This window comes from Geotrypetes seraphini, chromosome 15, assembly GCF_902459505.1.
Source record: "Geotrypetes seraphini chromosome 15, aGeoSer1.1, whole genome shotgun sequence".
Lineage (NCBI taxonomy): Eukaryota > Metazoa > Chordata > Amphibia > Gymnophiona > Dermophiidae > Geotrypetes > Geotrypetes seraphini.
In genome coordinates, this window is record NC_047098.1 from 34229696 (window position 1) to 34245019 (window position 15324).

General features: G+C 42.2%; 1 protein-coding gene across 2 annotated transcripts in view; it reads left to right on the top strand.

Annotated features, from left to right (window-relative positions):
- TAOK1 (TAO kinase 1) overlaps positions 1-15324 on the top strand; it is a 238934-nt gene that overhangs the window by 134984 nt on the left and 88626 nt on the right. For both annotated transcript variants that reach the window (XM_033921264.1, XM_033921263.1), the window contains 2 exons: positions 3732-3845; positions 14449-14540. In XM_033921264.1, the coding sequence (XP_033777155.1) occupies positions 3732-3845; positions 14449-14540 (206 nt within the window). The remainder of the gene's footprint in view (positions 1-3731; positions 3846-14448; positions 14541-15324) is intronic.

Here is a 15324-nt window from a genome sequence, read left to right on the forward strand (position 1 = left end):
ATTTCCTTGCCACACATTTTCCTTTTGCTGGATAAATACTCCCGAGTATCTGGCTATAAGCTCAACATCTCCAAAACCGAGATCTTGCCCTTGAATGGCTTGGTGGATCCAGAATTTCTTCGGAATCTCGACTTGCAACCGGTATCACACAAACTGAGATATCTAGGTGTCTTCTTTGGTTCATCGTTGGAAGATATCCAGAAATACAATTCAGAATTGCTGTTCCAGATTGCTACTTCTATGACGGAACGCTGGTCCCCCCTTAAACTATCCTGGTGGGGGAGACTCGATACCATCAAAATGATTTTGACGCCCAAACTTAACTATATTCTCTCTATGATTCCATTCTTATTAGACACTAAGGTATATGTTAAGTTGGAATCCATATTGGTTTCGTTCTTGTGGCAGAAGAAACCTCCTCGCATTGCACTGAAAAAACTCAAGACTGCTAAGGAACATGGTGGGGTGAACTTCCCAAGTTATCTTGACTACCATTTGGCGTTCCTTGCTCGTCAAGGTTCAAAATGGCTACTTGAATCTCCTCCTGAATATCCGCCATCTTGGCTCTCACTTGAACTAAGCCTCTATTCAGCAAATCACTTGAAATATGTATCGTTTATGGCTTCTAATCATATCACGGATAACAACGCAATTTTTTCCTCTACCAGTGCTGCGCTACGTGCAGTCAACAATTGTGCTGATATATGCTGGAATTCGACTTCCCACTCTTCAATATGGAACAATCCACAGGTCAAGATCCAAGGTCGATACATGGAGTGGAAATCATGGATAAAGAAGGACATTTGGTCCTTTCAACATGTGATGGTGAACTCTAAACTGATGTCTTTTTCATGCCTCGCCTCTACTTATCAGCTGCCGATCACCCATAATTTCCGCTGGCTCCAGCTTTGTCACTGTTTATCGTCACACTTGAAGACCCATCTCTTGTCTCCACTGGCTCCTTCTATCTCACTTTGGTGTGTGAAATACAGCGGCGCCAAGAAAGAAGCATCTTCCTGGTACAGAATCCTTCGTGACTATAAATTTCCTGCATACTCACCTCTTCATACTACCTGGGAGGAGGCTGCCCATGTTTCATTCACTCCTACCGTATGGAAACTGATTTGGGTCTCTGCAAGAAAATCTCTCAAGTCTTCTGCCATGGCCCAACAAATGTTTTTTCTCCTTCATAGGGCCTATTGGACCCCCACATAAGCTCTCACTAACTGGTAACAAATTATCCAATAAATGCTGGTCTTGTGTTGCGGAGGTTGGAACCTTTGCTCATATGTTTTACTACTGCCCAAATGTCTATGAGTTTTGGTCCAAGGTGTGGGTGCTTATTTGTGAGTATTTACCTATTACATCTCCTCACTCTTATGCTGCAGTGTTTTTTGGTGCCTATGTCTTACCTGATGATTTAGATAAGTACCAATCTAGACTACTATGTAGTTTACTGCAACTAGCACACAAATCTATCCTGTCCAATTGGAAAGACACTGCTTCTCTCAATGTAGCTTTCTGGTGGAACCTGGTGTGTCTCTACGCTAAATTTGAAAAAGTAGCTGCTGAGAAAACTAATTCCTTAACCACCTTTAACAAGATCTGGGCTCCTATTGTAGACATGTATTAGATATCATTCTTGGTATAAGTTCTGCCTTGATTATATATTTCTGTTCCTTTCTGTATCATTAATATTCCCTGTGACATTCGCTGTTTCTTCCTAGACACTGTCTCAGTTCTGTATCATGGTGTATTTTGTTTTCTTGTTCTCTCTATTCATTGTTCTGGAAAACTTCAATAAAAATATTGAACATAAAAAAGATCTTTTTCCTCTCTAATATACTGCGGAAGTGAGTTCCACAGCTGGGGGGCCATTACTGAGAACATGTCTTGTCTTCTGATACCTATGATTTTCAATGAAGGTACCGCTAAGAGATTTTGTGACGTCGAACGAAGGGACCGGGAAGTATTATGGGGAATGAGCATTCTGTCGATGAATTGCGGTTCTTTAAAAGTTAAAGTTTTAAATACTAAAAGTAGTATTTTAAAAGTAATGCAATGACTAATTGGGAGCCAATGGGAGTTGATTAGTAGAGGGGTGACATGATTATATTTTTTTCGGTTGTGGATGAGTTTAATGGCTGTGCTTTGTATTATTTGTAAACATCTCTTTTCCTTTTGTGTAATATTGATTAAAAGAGAATTACAATAGTCAAGTCTAGCTATGATAAGAGAGTGAATTAATATATTAATCGATTTGTCTTCCCCAGTGCTTTCAGCATCCTTCTCCCCCCTCAGATTTACCTTAAGCGTCTTTTCCTCTCCACTCCACCTTTCCTCCCTTTCTCCCTCCCTGCCCCTTACCTTTGTGGCGCTTCCTCCGACCGACCGACAACAGGCCCGGTCCGATAAACCTCCCTGCCCTGTAGCCGCAAATCTAAACTATCTTCTTACAGAAGCTGGAGTATTGAAGCTACTGTAAGAAAATAATTTAGATTCGCGGCTACAGGACAGGGAGATTTATCGGACCGGGCCTGTTGTCAGTCGGTCGGAGGAAGCGCCACAAAGGTAAAGGGACCTGGCCGGCTGTGCACCCCCCCCCTATGGTTGCACCCAGGGCGGACCACCCCCCCCCCCCCCCCCCCCCCCTTGGTACGCCACTGCCAATCGCAGCACACAGCCGATCGGAACGGAAGTCTTCCCGATGTCAGCTTTGCTTAAGCCTTCCCTCCGACATCAGCGCTTACATCGTGGAAGACTTCCATTCCGATTGGATGTGTGCTGCGGCAGGGCAGGTAGGGAGAAGACGAGCCTTGCATCCAACCCCGCAGGAACCCCGCAACCCTCGGAGGCGTCCCCACGGGATCCCTGTGACCCTAGGGGGCATCCCCACGGGATCCCCGCGACCTGAAGGGGGAACCCGGGGGATCCCCGTCGTCCCTGTTCCCATGCAGCTCTCTGCCCTCTACTGTCTTTGTTTTAATAGTGCTGCTGCAGGTGGCAGCAGTATGAGAGAAAGGTTGCAGAAGCAGGAACAGTGCTGGGTGGTGGTTGCAAGGGTTTGGGGTGTCAGTACTGCCCTTGAGTTCATCAGTCAGTAAAAAACTGCATGTAAATCAGCTGGGTATTCTATTCTGTTAGCTTCCCATTTAGAAACTGACCAGCTGTATAATAGCTGCTCAAAGTCTCCATGCATTTCTTCATTTTAACGTCTTTCAGAAAATCTGCTGTTTGTGGTGCAGCATTAGAATATCTAGGTATTCTGCCACTGTAGAGCACAGCCTTGATTATCTCTCTCTGGCGCTTCTCCTGATAATACTGTATGATGTGGAATTGCTTAAGTTTATTTTGTAGTATCATGAAACTTCCCAATAAACACTACCTGATCCATATTTAAAATAAAATAATATGCACCATAAAAATAGATATGGATAAAGAAGAAAGGTATGTGAATAAAACAGGGAAAAGGACAAATTTTAAATCATTGAATAACCTAGATAATGTTGTTGATGTAGGCTGTAGCCTAATGTATAAAAGGGGTGCCTTAATAGTTTACTGTGGTTATACTCTGCTCAACCTTGGCAATTCAACTTTGGTGACTTGCTCTTATTTATTTGTCCACAGAAGTTACAGTGTTGTAAGTTGACATTGTGAGATTCTTTTAACTCTAGAAACTACTTTCTTGCAAGTCAAATTCCTATACTTTAATTTTTTTTCTTTCTTTCTAGAGATATCAAGGCAGGAAATATCCTGCTGACAGAGCCAGGTCAGGTTAAGCTTGCCGACTTTGGATCTGCTTCCATAGCATCTCCTGCCAATTCCTTTGTGGGGACACCATATTGGTAAGATGTGTTCCAAGTCAAGACTATAGATGTCTTTTGCAGGTCCTTATGATGGCTTCTGAGAATCTGTGTCTCATTTGCTTTGGCAAAGTGTCTTTCATTATTTTTTTCTGATCTGGCTTTTACCACTAGGTGACATTCCAGCATTTTGTTCAAATCTAAGTCTTCTTTCTTGTTGTTAGGAGACCAAGTTTTGACTTTCCAGAGACAAAGAAGTGGTAAAACTAGAGATTGTGGGATGGTAGACTTAGGAGTAACATCAGGAAATCATTTTGGGTGATGGATTCCTAGAACATCCTCGAGGGGTGGAGATAAAACAATGATTGAAATCAAAAATATGTGGGATAGAAACAAAAGACCCCTAAACAGAAAAAGAGTATTATCAACAAAATTTAACACATCAGCAGCTATAATGATGGTCAGGAATGGTGCTTAGATGGCTGTTCTACCAGTGCTGGATGAATTTCTATGATCTGTGACCTGTATATGGCAAGACAGATCAAGATGGGCTGGAGTGGGTTTCAACGGTTTTACAGTCTGAGCCCTGAAAATTGCAAGGAAGAATCAGGATCAAGAATGAGTATTTCATACAATATTCACTTGCAGTCACAGCATATCTCAGTGGGAGAGGGGAAAACATTGTAAAGTAGAACCTAGTGAGCAAAACTATTTAATAATACTATTGGATTGTTTGTTCAATAACTAATTGATAATGCTGGCCAACACTCATTTTGGTTCCTCAAATGTTAGACCTGTTTCTGGATATATTTGACCTGCTGATTCCCTATCATCTCTAGTTTTTTTAGATACAGAACATGTGTGATATACCACTCTTCACTTTGCTCGCCCATTAAAAAAATCTCTAAAGCTACTCTTAGCAGACTCCCATTTAAGGGGCAGTTGTTATTCGTTAAAAGTCTGGATGATCTCATGAATTGTGTGGTGGACCGTCATCCCAAGACTCTGCCTGACAGCAGATCCAGAGTCTCTAGAGCAGTGGTTCTTAACCTGGGTTCAACCAAACCCCAGGGGTTCGGTGAGTCAGTCTCGCGGGTTCGGCGGAGGTCAAAACACACCTCCGACTCATATAGCACTTCGGTCACGTTCAATCATCTATCAGTTATTCAGTGATTTTGATCAAGACTGATCGTGTACTCGGTTTCTTGATCTATCAATCAAGTTTCAAGTTTATTAGGATTTTATATACCACCTATCAAGGTTGTCTAAGCGGTTTTTACAATCAGGTACTCAAGCATTTTCCCTCTCTGTCCCGGTGGGCTCACAATCTATCTAACGTACCTGGGGCTATGGAGGATTAAGTGACTTGCCCAGAGTCACAAGGAGCAGCCCGGGGTTTGAACCCACAACCCCAGGGTGCTGAGGCTGTAGATCCAACCACTGCGCCACACACTCCTCCTGTAACTAACGCCTTGTATACATCAATCAATTCCTGATCAAAATTTGTGATTTAACTGATAGATGATTGAATGTGACCGAAGCACTTATGATTCGTGATGATACGCCCCACTTGTCCATAATTGGCTGCAGGTGATCACGCAACATCGCTTGGCCTATCTGTGCTGCAGGGGATTTGATGCGCACAGTAGTCGAATTGTAACTGTTGTGATGGTACGTCGTGTGATCCTATCTTAATATTTTAATCCCTAACTAACTATGTCGAGCAAAATACGAAAGTGGTCGGACGAATATGTACAATATGCATTCACATGTATAACGGAACATAGAAACATAGAAAGATGACGGCAGAAAAGGGCTATAGCCCACCGAGTCTGCCCACTCTACTGACCCTCCCTATCAAGTCTGAGTGTCTTATTAGGCCTCTGTAGGGATCCCACGTAGATGTCCCATTTATTCTTAAAGTCAAGCACGCTGTTGCTCCGGAAGCTTATTCCAGTGCCCCACCACTCTTTCCGTGAAGAAATACTTCCTAATGTCACCCCTAAATTTCCCTCCTCTGAGTTTGAGCGGATGCCCTCTTGTGGCCGAGGGTCCCCTGAGTAGGAAGATGTCATCTTCTACCTCAACACGACCCGTAATGTATTTAAACGCTTCAATCATGTCTCCCCTCTCCCTGCGTTCCTCCAGAGTGTAGAGCTGCAGTTTGTTCAGTCTCTCTTCGTACGAGAGACCCTTGAGCCCCGAGATATTCCTAGTGGCCATCCGCTGAACCGACTCGACTCCAAGCACATCTTTGCGGTAATGTGGCCTCCAGAACTGCAAACAGTACTCCAGGTGAGGTCTCACCATGGTTCTGTACAGTGGCATTATGACCTCAGGTTTCCTGCTTACAAAACTTCTATTGATACATCCCATCATTTGTCTTGCCTTGGATGATGCTTTTTCCACCTGATTTGCAACCTTCATGTCTGCACGGATGATCACTCCCAAGTCTCGCTCTACTGTCGTCCTAGCCAACGTTTCTCCATTTAAGGTGTAGGTTTTGCACGGATTCCTGCTACCGAGGTGCATGACCTTACATTTCTTGGCGTTGAAGCCCAGCTGCCATGTTGAGGACCAGCTCTCCAACGTAAGCAGGTCCTGCATCATACAATCCTGCAAATTATCTTCCCTTACTATATTGCATATTTTGGCGTCATCGGCGAATAATGTTACTTTACCCTGAAGCCCTCGTATCAAGTCCCTTATGAATATGTTAAAAAGGAGTGGACCCAGGACTGAGCCCTGCGGGACTCCGCTGGTCACTTCCGATGTTTCAGAGAAGGTGCCATTGACCACCACCCTTTGAAGTCTACCACTCAGCCTGCGGTGTGGGACACTGTCAAAAGCTTTACTAAAATCCAAGTACACTATGTCCAGAGACTCCCCGGAGTCCAGCTTCATTGTTACCCAATCAAAGAAGCTGATGAGATTAGATTGGCATGACCTGCCCCTAGTGAATCCATGTTGATTGGGATCCCTCAGATTCCCCTCCTCCAAGATCATGTCTAACTTGCGTTTAAGTAGTGTTTCCATGAATTTACACACTATCGATGTGAGACTCACTGGTCTGTAATTGGCAGCCTCTGCTCTGCAACCTTTTTTGTGCAGAGGCACGACGTTAGCTGTTTTCCAGTCCAGTGGGACTCTCCCCGTCCGTAGGGAAAGATTGAAGAGCATGGCTAATGGCTCTGCCAGGACTCCGCACAGCTCTCTGAGCACTCTTGGGTGCACTTTGTCTGGTCCCATGGCTTTGCTCACCTTGAGTCTTGCCAGTTCGCTGTAAATGTCAGCTGGTGTGAACTCAAAGTTCTGAAATGGGTCTTCCATGCTTGGTTTTGCTACCAGCTGAGGTCCGTGTCCAGATGCCTCGCAGGTAAAGACTGAGCAGAAGTATTCATTCAGTAGATTGGCTTTGTCGGAGTCTGCTTCTGCGTAATTCCCATCCGGGGTTCTAAGGCGTACTATTCCGCTGGTGTTCTTTTTCCTATCGTTAATATACCTGAAGAAGGATTTGTCCCCCTTTTTAATGTTCTTTGCTAGGTTTTCTTCCACTCGTAGTTTGGCCTCCCTAACTGCTGTTTTGACCGCTGCAGACTGTTAGCTTCTCCTTTCCCCTTACGTTTGTATGTAAGAAATGCTCTTTTTTTCTCCTTGATGAGGTACAAGATTTCATCCGTGAACCATTGAGGTTTCTTGTTTCTTTGTTGTTTATTTACCGATTTTATGTAACGGACAGTTGCCTCCTGTAGGGTCAGTTTCAGGGTTGACCACATAGCTTCCGCATTATCAGTTTCCTCCTGATCCTGTAGCGTTTGCTGGACGAAATCTCCCATGCGTGTGAAGTCCGTACCCCGGAATTTGAGTACCCTCGTTTTTGTTTGCGATTTAGGGAAGCCTTTCCTAAGGTTGAACCATACCATGTTATGGTCACTGGAGGCTAGCGTTTCTCCCACCGAGACCTCCGAGACGCTTTCCCTGTTAGTAAGTACCAGATCTAGGATGGCCTGGGTCCTAGTGGGCTCATGTACCATTTGTTTAAGCCGTACTCCCTTCATGCACGTTAATATCCTCCTGCTCCCACAAGTTGTTGCTGAGAGTGTATTCCAGTCTACATCAGGCATGTTGAAGTCCCCTAACAGAACAGCGTCCCCCGTAAAGTGATATTTTCAAAGTCTTCAATTAATTCTGCGTCCTTGTCCTCCGATTGTCTTGGAGGTCTGTATACCACACCAAGGTATAAACATTTTTCTCTGCCTCTGGCCAGGTTTACCCAGATGGATTCCCCGGTGTACTTGACATCGGTGATCCTGGTTGTTTTGATGTTTTCTTTGATGTAAAGTGCAACCCCCCCCCCCTCCTAACTTACCCTCTCTGTCTTGGCGGAGCAGGTTGTACCCTAGTATAGTTATATCCCACCCATGAGAGTCTGTGATGGGAGTCAGCGTCCTAATTGCATGATTTGCAATGCCAAGTTGAGTAATTCTAGTCTAGCTCCGGCAAAACTAAGGGAACACTTCCTTAAGCTGCATGGAGATGGAAAATACAAGAACACAATGCTCGCTGAATTCAAGGTGAAGAGAGCAAGATTCGATGAAAAGGCTACTCTGCCTGTTCTCGGCTTTGTACCCATCAACAAACCAATCCTCACAACATCGTACGAAGTTGCTTATCTGATCGCAAAGCAGGGCAAACTACACACCATTGGTGAAACACTCATAAAACCAGCTGTGTTGAAGATGGCGAATATCATGCTGGGAAAAGCGGCTGAAGTTCAGTTATCTGAAATTCCTCTTTCAAATGACATCATCAGCAACAGAATAGAGGACATGAGCAAAGACATCTTGGCTCAAGTAGTTGCAGATCTGATTTCAAGCCTGCAAAATTCAGCCTTCAACTCGACGAGACCACAGACGTTTCCAATCTAAGCCAGCTTGCAGTATTCGTGCGCTATGTGAAAGATGACGTGATAAAGGAAGATTTTTTATTTTGTAAGCCTCTTACAACAACAACTAAGGTAACTGATGTGAAGAAACTTGTGGATGACTTCTTCAAAGACAACAATCTTTCGTGGGATATGGTTTCTGCAGTTTGTTCGGACGGAGCTCCAGCCATGCTCGGAAGAAAGTCCGGTTTTGGTGCACTAGTGAATGCCGATGCACTACACATCATTATTACGCATTGCATTCTGCCCAGGCATGCGTTGGCAACAAAAACCTTGCCTCCAAAACTGACAGAAGTTTTAAAAATTGTTGTGGAATGCGTGAACTATGTGCGAAATAATGCTCTGAAGCACCACATCTTAAAGGAGCTGTGTAAAGAAATGGGATCTGAATTCGAGGTACTTCTGTACCATTCTAATATTTGGTGGTTATCCCGGGGACAGGTGCTGAATCGTGTTTTTGCCATACGTGTGGAATTAGCTCTGTTTTTGCAAGAGCAGCAACATTGTCATGCAGATTGCTTCAAAAATTCTGAGTTCATTCTCATTTTAGCGTACATGGCTGATATCTTTGCAGCTCTCAATCATCTCAATAAGCAGATGCAGGGTGGTGGAGTCAACATCATCGAAGCGGAAGAAAACCTGAAAGCTTTTCAAAAAAAGCTACCATTATGGAAACGACGAACAGAAAACAATAACTTCGCAAACTTTCCCCTGCTAGACAACTGTGTAAGTAAGATCGAAGATGTATCTGGAATCGGAGACATTTCTGTACCCGCGGAACTGAAGCAAACTATTGCCACACACTTAGATGAGCTTGCAAAGTCTCTCGACGGATACTTCCCTACAAGAGAGTCATATCCAGCATGGGTGAGACAGCCGTTCATGTTTAGTGTTGAGACAACAGATGTCAATGATGAATACCTCGATGAAATCATTGAAATTCAGCAGAGCCAGGTTCAACAGCAACTTTTCAGAACAACAACGCTCTCAACGTTTTGGTGTCAACAATTGGTAACGTGCCCTGTTATTGCTAAGAAAGCTCTGGAAATTTTCATACCGTTTGTTACAACATATCTTTGCGAGCAATCCTTTTCGAGGATGCTGGACATAAAAACGAAGAAAAGGAACAGACTTTGTTGCGAAAATGACATGAGAGTGGCACTTGCCAAGGTAAAGCCGCGCATTTCTGAACTGGTCTCTGAGAGGCAACAGCAGAAGTCACACTGATTTGCAATAAATTTCATTATTATGTTATTATTATTCAAAATATAGGAGTAACCCGAATAACATGGATCCCCTGAAGTAGCCTTTTTTTTGGCGAAACAGAAAGTTTTTTCTGTCGGGACTAGGAAGTTTCACATCTCCAGATGAGTGATATCTTTTCTGATACATATGATACTTCGGTTTCACAAGTCACGCAGTTTAACGATTTTTGTATGCTTATAGCTGAGCTGATTGCCATACATAGTGTAGGTGTTTGGGAATGATTCCCCCCCCCCTTTTTCTGGACAGGTGACACTTTGAAAATATTAAAAATATCGAATAAGAGAGATTGAAAAATTGAAAAAATATAACACTTCGATGTATGAAAGTTATGTATAATTGTACGGAGTTTTTTTATAAACCTGTGATGATGAGGGCGGCTTAGGGCACTTGTGTAGTCCCGGCTGCTCTCAATTGAGGTTCATTTTTCTCCGTTTCGTTTTATGATTTTGTCAACAGTCTTTTCTGTCTTTTTGGTATGAATGAATCCCTTCTGCCTAACATCATTTACAATACGTGTTGAATTTAAATTTTTGTGATTAAATACGATTGTACCTCTTGATTTATTTAGCCATAATAGGCAGTATCATTCAGAGGATTGCAGGAAATATTCTGGTGGCTCCAGATTGGCCCTGCAAACTATGGTATGCAGATATGATGCATCTTCAAATGGGTCCCAGTATCCAATTATTCCAGACCTTCTCTCTCAGGGTCCAGTGTGCATAGAGGATCCGGATTGCTTTGCACTTACGGCATGGCTCTTGAACGCAAAGCATTAGAACAGAAAGGGTATTCGGAGGTGGTCATTACCACCCTTCTCAAGTCTAAGAAGCTGACTATAGTTTCTGCCTACGCTAAAAGACTTTTCAGCACTGGTGTGCTCAAGATCTTGTGGAGCTGTTTTCAGCTATGGTTTCTGTGGGGTAGGCTTTCCTCCAAGCTGGCTTGGACAAGGGACTTACTTTGGCTTCAAGTTGCAGGGCTTTCTTGTTTCAAGACTCGGGATCGCAGACCTACGCTAGTGTCTCATCCAGACATAGCTAGATTTTTGAAGGGTGCCTCCGTTTCCATTTGTTGGATCTTAACATGGTTCTGTATGGTCTCACCAAAGCTACATTCGAGCCACTGGAAGAAGCATCATTACTGAATTTAACGCTTAAGTTAGTCTTGCTGGATGCTGTGACCTCAGCAAGAAGAGTCTCTGAGTGTAATACTAAATAATCAATAAAGGACAGAAACCTCAAAATTTCAAATAGAAAGACAGCTGCTAGCTATCAAAACACAACTTACACTGTCATATCTGTATAGAGAGGAAAAGATCTCAGATGCCTGCACTGATTAATGTCAGTGACGACAATCAGCTTAACAGCAGGTCAAGCTCCCTTTCGTAGATCAAAAACCTCTCGTGGAGAAAATTTTTTAGTACTAATGTACAAACTTTTAACTCGTATGTGATTGTAAAAAAAAAAATTTAAGAGTGCATTTAAACACCCACACTTATCTTAAAGTAGCCTGATGGGGCCCGTTTCTTCAGGGGTTTTTGAATGTGTGAGCAGCTTTTCTGCTGGTACTATTCAGTTCAAAGATGGTACCATCTGTTAAGCTGATTGTTGCTAAAAGACGTTGGGGTCGAGTCCTGTGAGAACTGACAACAGCCATTCAGGGAGCAGCACGGGGCCAGGCAGGAGCACGAAAAGCTTGTGCCTGCCTTGTGTGCCACTCTGCCGCAAGAGATGAGGCAGCCATCCAGCGAGTGAGGGCCAGGGGCACGGAAAGCTCCTGCCGATACAGCGCTGAACTACCAGAATTTAAAAAAAGGTACTGGAGGGAGGGTGTTTAAAAAATTGTTATATTCGCTCCATAAGATGCACCTACATTTCCACCCACTCTTTTGAGGGGAAAAAGTGCATCTTATGGAGCGAAAAATACGGTAATCGTCTTGGACATTTTACATTAACAGAAGTAAAAGAGTCAACTAAATAGTTAGGAATAAGACCGAAGAATAGTTTATAGCAGATGCAATCGAACTTAAACTTCACCTGAGCCTCCACTGGCAGCCAATGCAGCTCACAAATAAATGGAGTAATGTGATCATCCTTTTTTAAACCAAAGATCAAGCGTACAGCTGCATTCTGAATTATACGTAAACTCTGAAAGTTTTTTTGAGTACTGGCCAAGTAAACTGTTACAATAATCTAATTGACTCAAAATCAGGGATTGGACCAGCAGTCTGAATGATGAAACGTCAAAATATGATCTTATGGTGCGCAGTTTCCTTAAAGTATGGAAACATTTGCACACCAGGGCGTTTTACCTGATTTTTTATTGTTAAATTATAATTCAGAATAATACCTAAGATTTTAATAATAGAGAGAACTTGGTAAGTTACAGCATTCGCGGTCAATGTTGTTTCAGTGGTGGTTTGGCATGGGGAAATATAGAAGAATTTTGTCTTTTCTTGATTAAGTTGTAATTTAAATTTGGCCTTCCACTGTTCATTTATTGCAAGTACTTCAGATATTATATGCCTGATCTGAGAGAGTGATGTTGAAACTGGGATCAAAACAGTTATGTCATCGGCATAACTGAACAACTTAATCCCTAGATGAGAAAGTTTAATTCCCAAGGAAGATAGGTAAACATTAAAGAGAAGAGGAGACAAAGGGGAACCTTGCAGGACACCACATTGATTACTCCAACTGTGAGAATAGTCATTGTTCTGGATGCTGATAGCATCCAGGCTTTCCAACAGTTTTTTATGATCTACAACAGTGGTTCTTAACCTTGTCGGAGGTACTGAACCCCACCAGTTTCATATGCGTGTTCACCGAACCCTTCTTTATTCCCTTAGTTTTGCCGGAGCTAGACTAGAATTACTCAACTTGGCATTGCAAATCATGCAATTAGGACGCTGATTCCCATCACGTTCCGTTATACATGTGAATCCATATTGTACATATTCGTCCGACCACTTTCGTATTTTGCTTGACATAATTAGTAAGGGATTAAAATATTAAGATAGGTATCACACGACATACCATCACAACAGTTACAATTTGACTACTGTGTGCATCAAATCCCCTGCAGCACAGATAGGCCAAGCGATGTTGCGTGATCACCTGCAGCCAATTATGGACAAGCGGGGTGTATCATCACGAATCATAAGCGCTTCGGTCACGTTCAATCATCTATCAGTTAAATCACAAATTTTGATCAGGAATTGATTGATGTATATAAGGCGTTAGTTACAGATTGATAGATCAAGAAACCGAGTACACGATCAGTCTTGATCAAAATCACTGAATAACTGATAGATGATTGAACATGACCGAAGCGCTATATGAGTCGGAGGTGTGTTTTGACCTCCGCCGAACCCACGAGACTGACTCACCGAACCCCTGGGGTTCGGTCGAACCCAGGTTAAGAACCACTGATCTACAAGGTCAAAGGCACTACTCAGGTTGAACTACATTATCAGTGTACTATTTCCTTTACTGAACAGATTATGTAGATCATCAAGAATAGAGGCCAGAACTGTTTCAGTACTATATAAAGGCCTAAAACTGGATTGAGAGTCATGCAAGAGTGAGTGTCTGTCAAGCAATTAAAAATAGACCAATGGGATGGATGCGATTGGTCTGTAATTGGTCATTGTTAATTTAGATTGTTTAGAATTTTTAGGTATTGGAGTAATCAATATGTGTCCCTGAGTAGATGGAAAGATACCCTTTTCGAGCATATGAGATATCCAATCCAGATCTAGCTGGAAATTAACTGGAGCTACTTTCATGATTGCAGAGGAGCAAGAGTCCAAAGGGCAACATGATTTTACATACTTGCTATAGAGTCTATTAAAAGTGTCCCAGTCCGGTTTGCTAAAAGAGCCCCAGTGTAAAGCAACATGACTGAAAGAGCGTGAGGATGTCTGCAATGAAAAATTTGCCTCTTCGTGAGAGGGACAGGCTTCTCTAAGCATTTTAATTTTGGAACTAAAGTAACTAGCTAGATCATCTGGGCTAGAGAACAATCTGTGATGATGTAGACTAATGAGATATGTCGAAGATGGAATTAACCAGCCTAAACAGTTCTTTACTGTTGGAAAGAGAAAAATCTATCTGAGCTGAACATTCAGACAAGCTGAGACTGCAGAGGTTCCTTCAAAAGAAGTTGATATTCTGTGTTTAATGTATGTTCATGCTAGATTTTTTTTTTTCAGTGAAAAAAAAATCTAGCATGAATGACTGAAATTGTGTGTGAATAAAAGAAAGTTTTTGAGCACTGGAGTTTGCGATTTTATTAAAGCAGCAGTTATTGGTGTCTATCATAGTGCACGAGTATATTATTGTTCAGATTTATTTCTAAGAGACATTACTATGGATTTAGTAGCAAATCATAGGTGACCAGTACTGTAAAAATGTAATCTCTCTTTAATTTTAGGATGGCCCCAGAAGTGATTTTAGCCATGGATGAAGGGCAGTATGATGGCAAAGTAGACATATGGTCTCTTGGTATAACTTGTATTGAATTAGGTGAGCCACACTCATATTTACAATGCAAAACAACTAGTAACATTTACATGCTGCTGATAACAATATATCTCTGATGTTTCAAATAACCAGCTTAACAGGGATGATTGCTGTAGTTCTCCAAGACCAACCTTAATTCTTGAAAATCCTTGTTTATATTTTATGCTGTTATTTTAGGTAAAAGAATTATCCAAGGACAAATAGGATAGCAAGTCCGCACAAATTAGCGATGTTAAGCAACAGACTTCATGGAAAATCCTTTCCAGCTTAGATAACATCTAAAACATTTTAAGAACCTCCACTGCACATGCATGTAGTTTCTTGCTTATTGCTGTCATATAGGACCTCTTCACTCTGTTTTTCTCTAGACCGTAATGGAGCCATTCCCAACCCAGTCCTCGGATTACACCTAGTTTGATCGGGTTTTCAGGATATCGACAATGAATATTCATGATTAAATCTGTATGCACTTGAGGCAGTGCATGAAAATCTATTTCATGCATATTTATTGTGAATATCCTGATGGGACTATGTGTGCCCAAGGACTAGTTTGGGAACAGCTGCCCTAATGGATGTCTCCTGCTGCACTTTAATATGGAAAACTTAAATTTAAATCCTTGCTATTGAATGAGCTCAGTTGATGTTTTTTTCCCTGTTAATCACCTTAGCTTAGGTTTTTAGATCATGAGATGACACAAAAATATTCAAAGTTGTCAAAACACAAGGATTGTGAAAAATTGCAGGAAGACCTTAGAAAATTGGAAGATGGCAGATGAAAATTTAATGT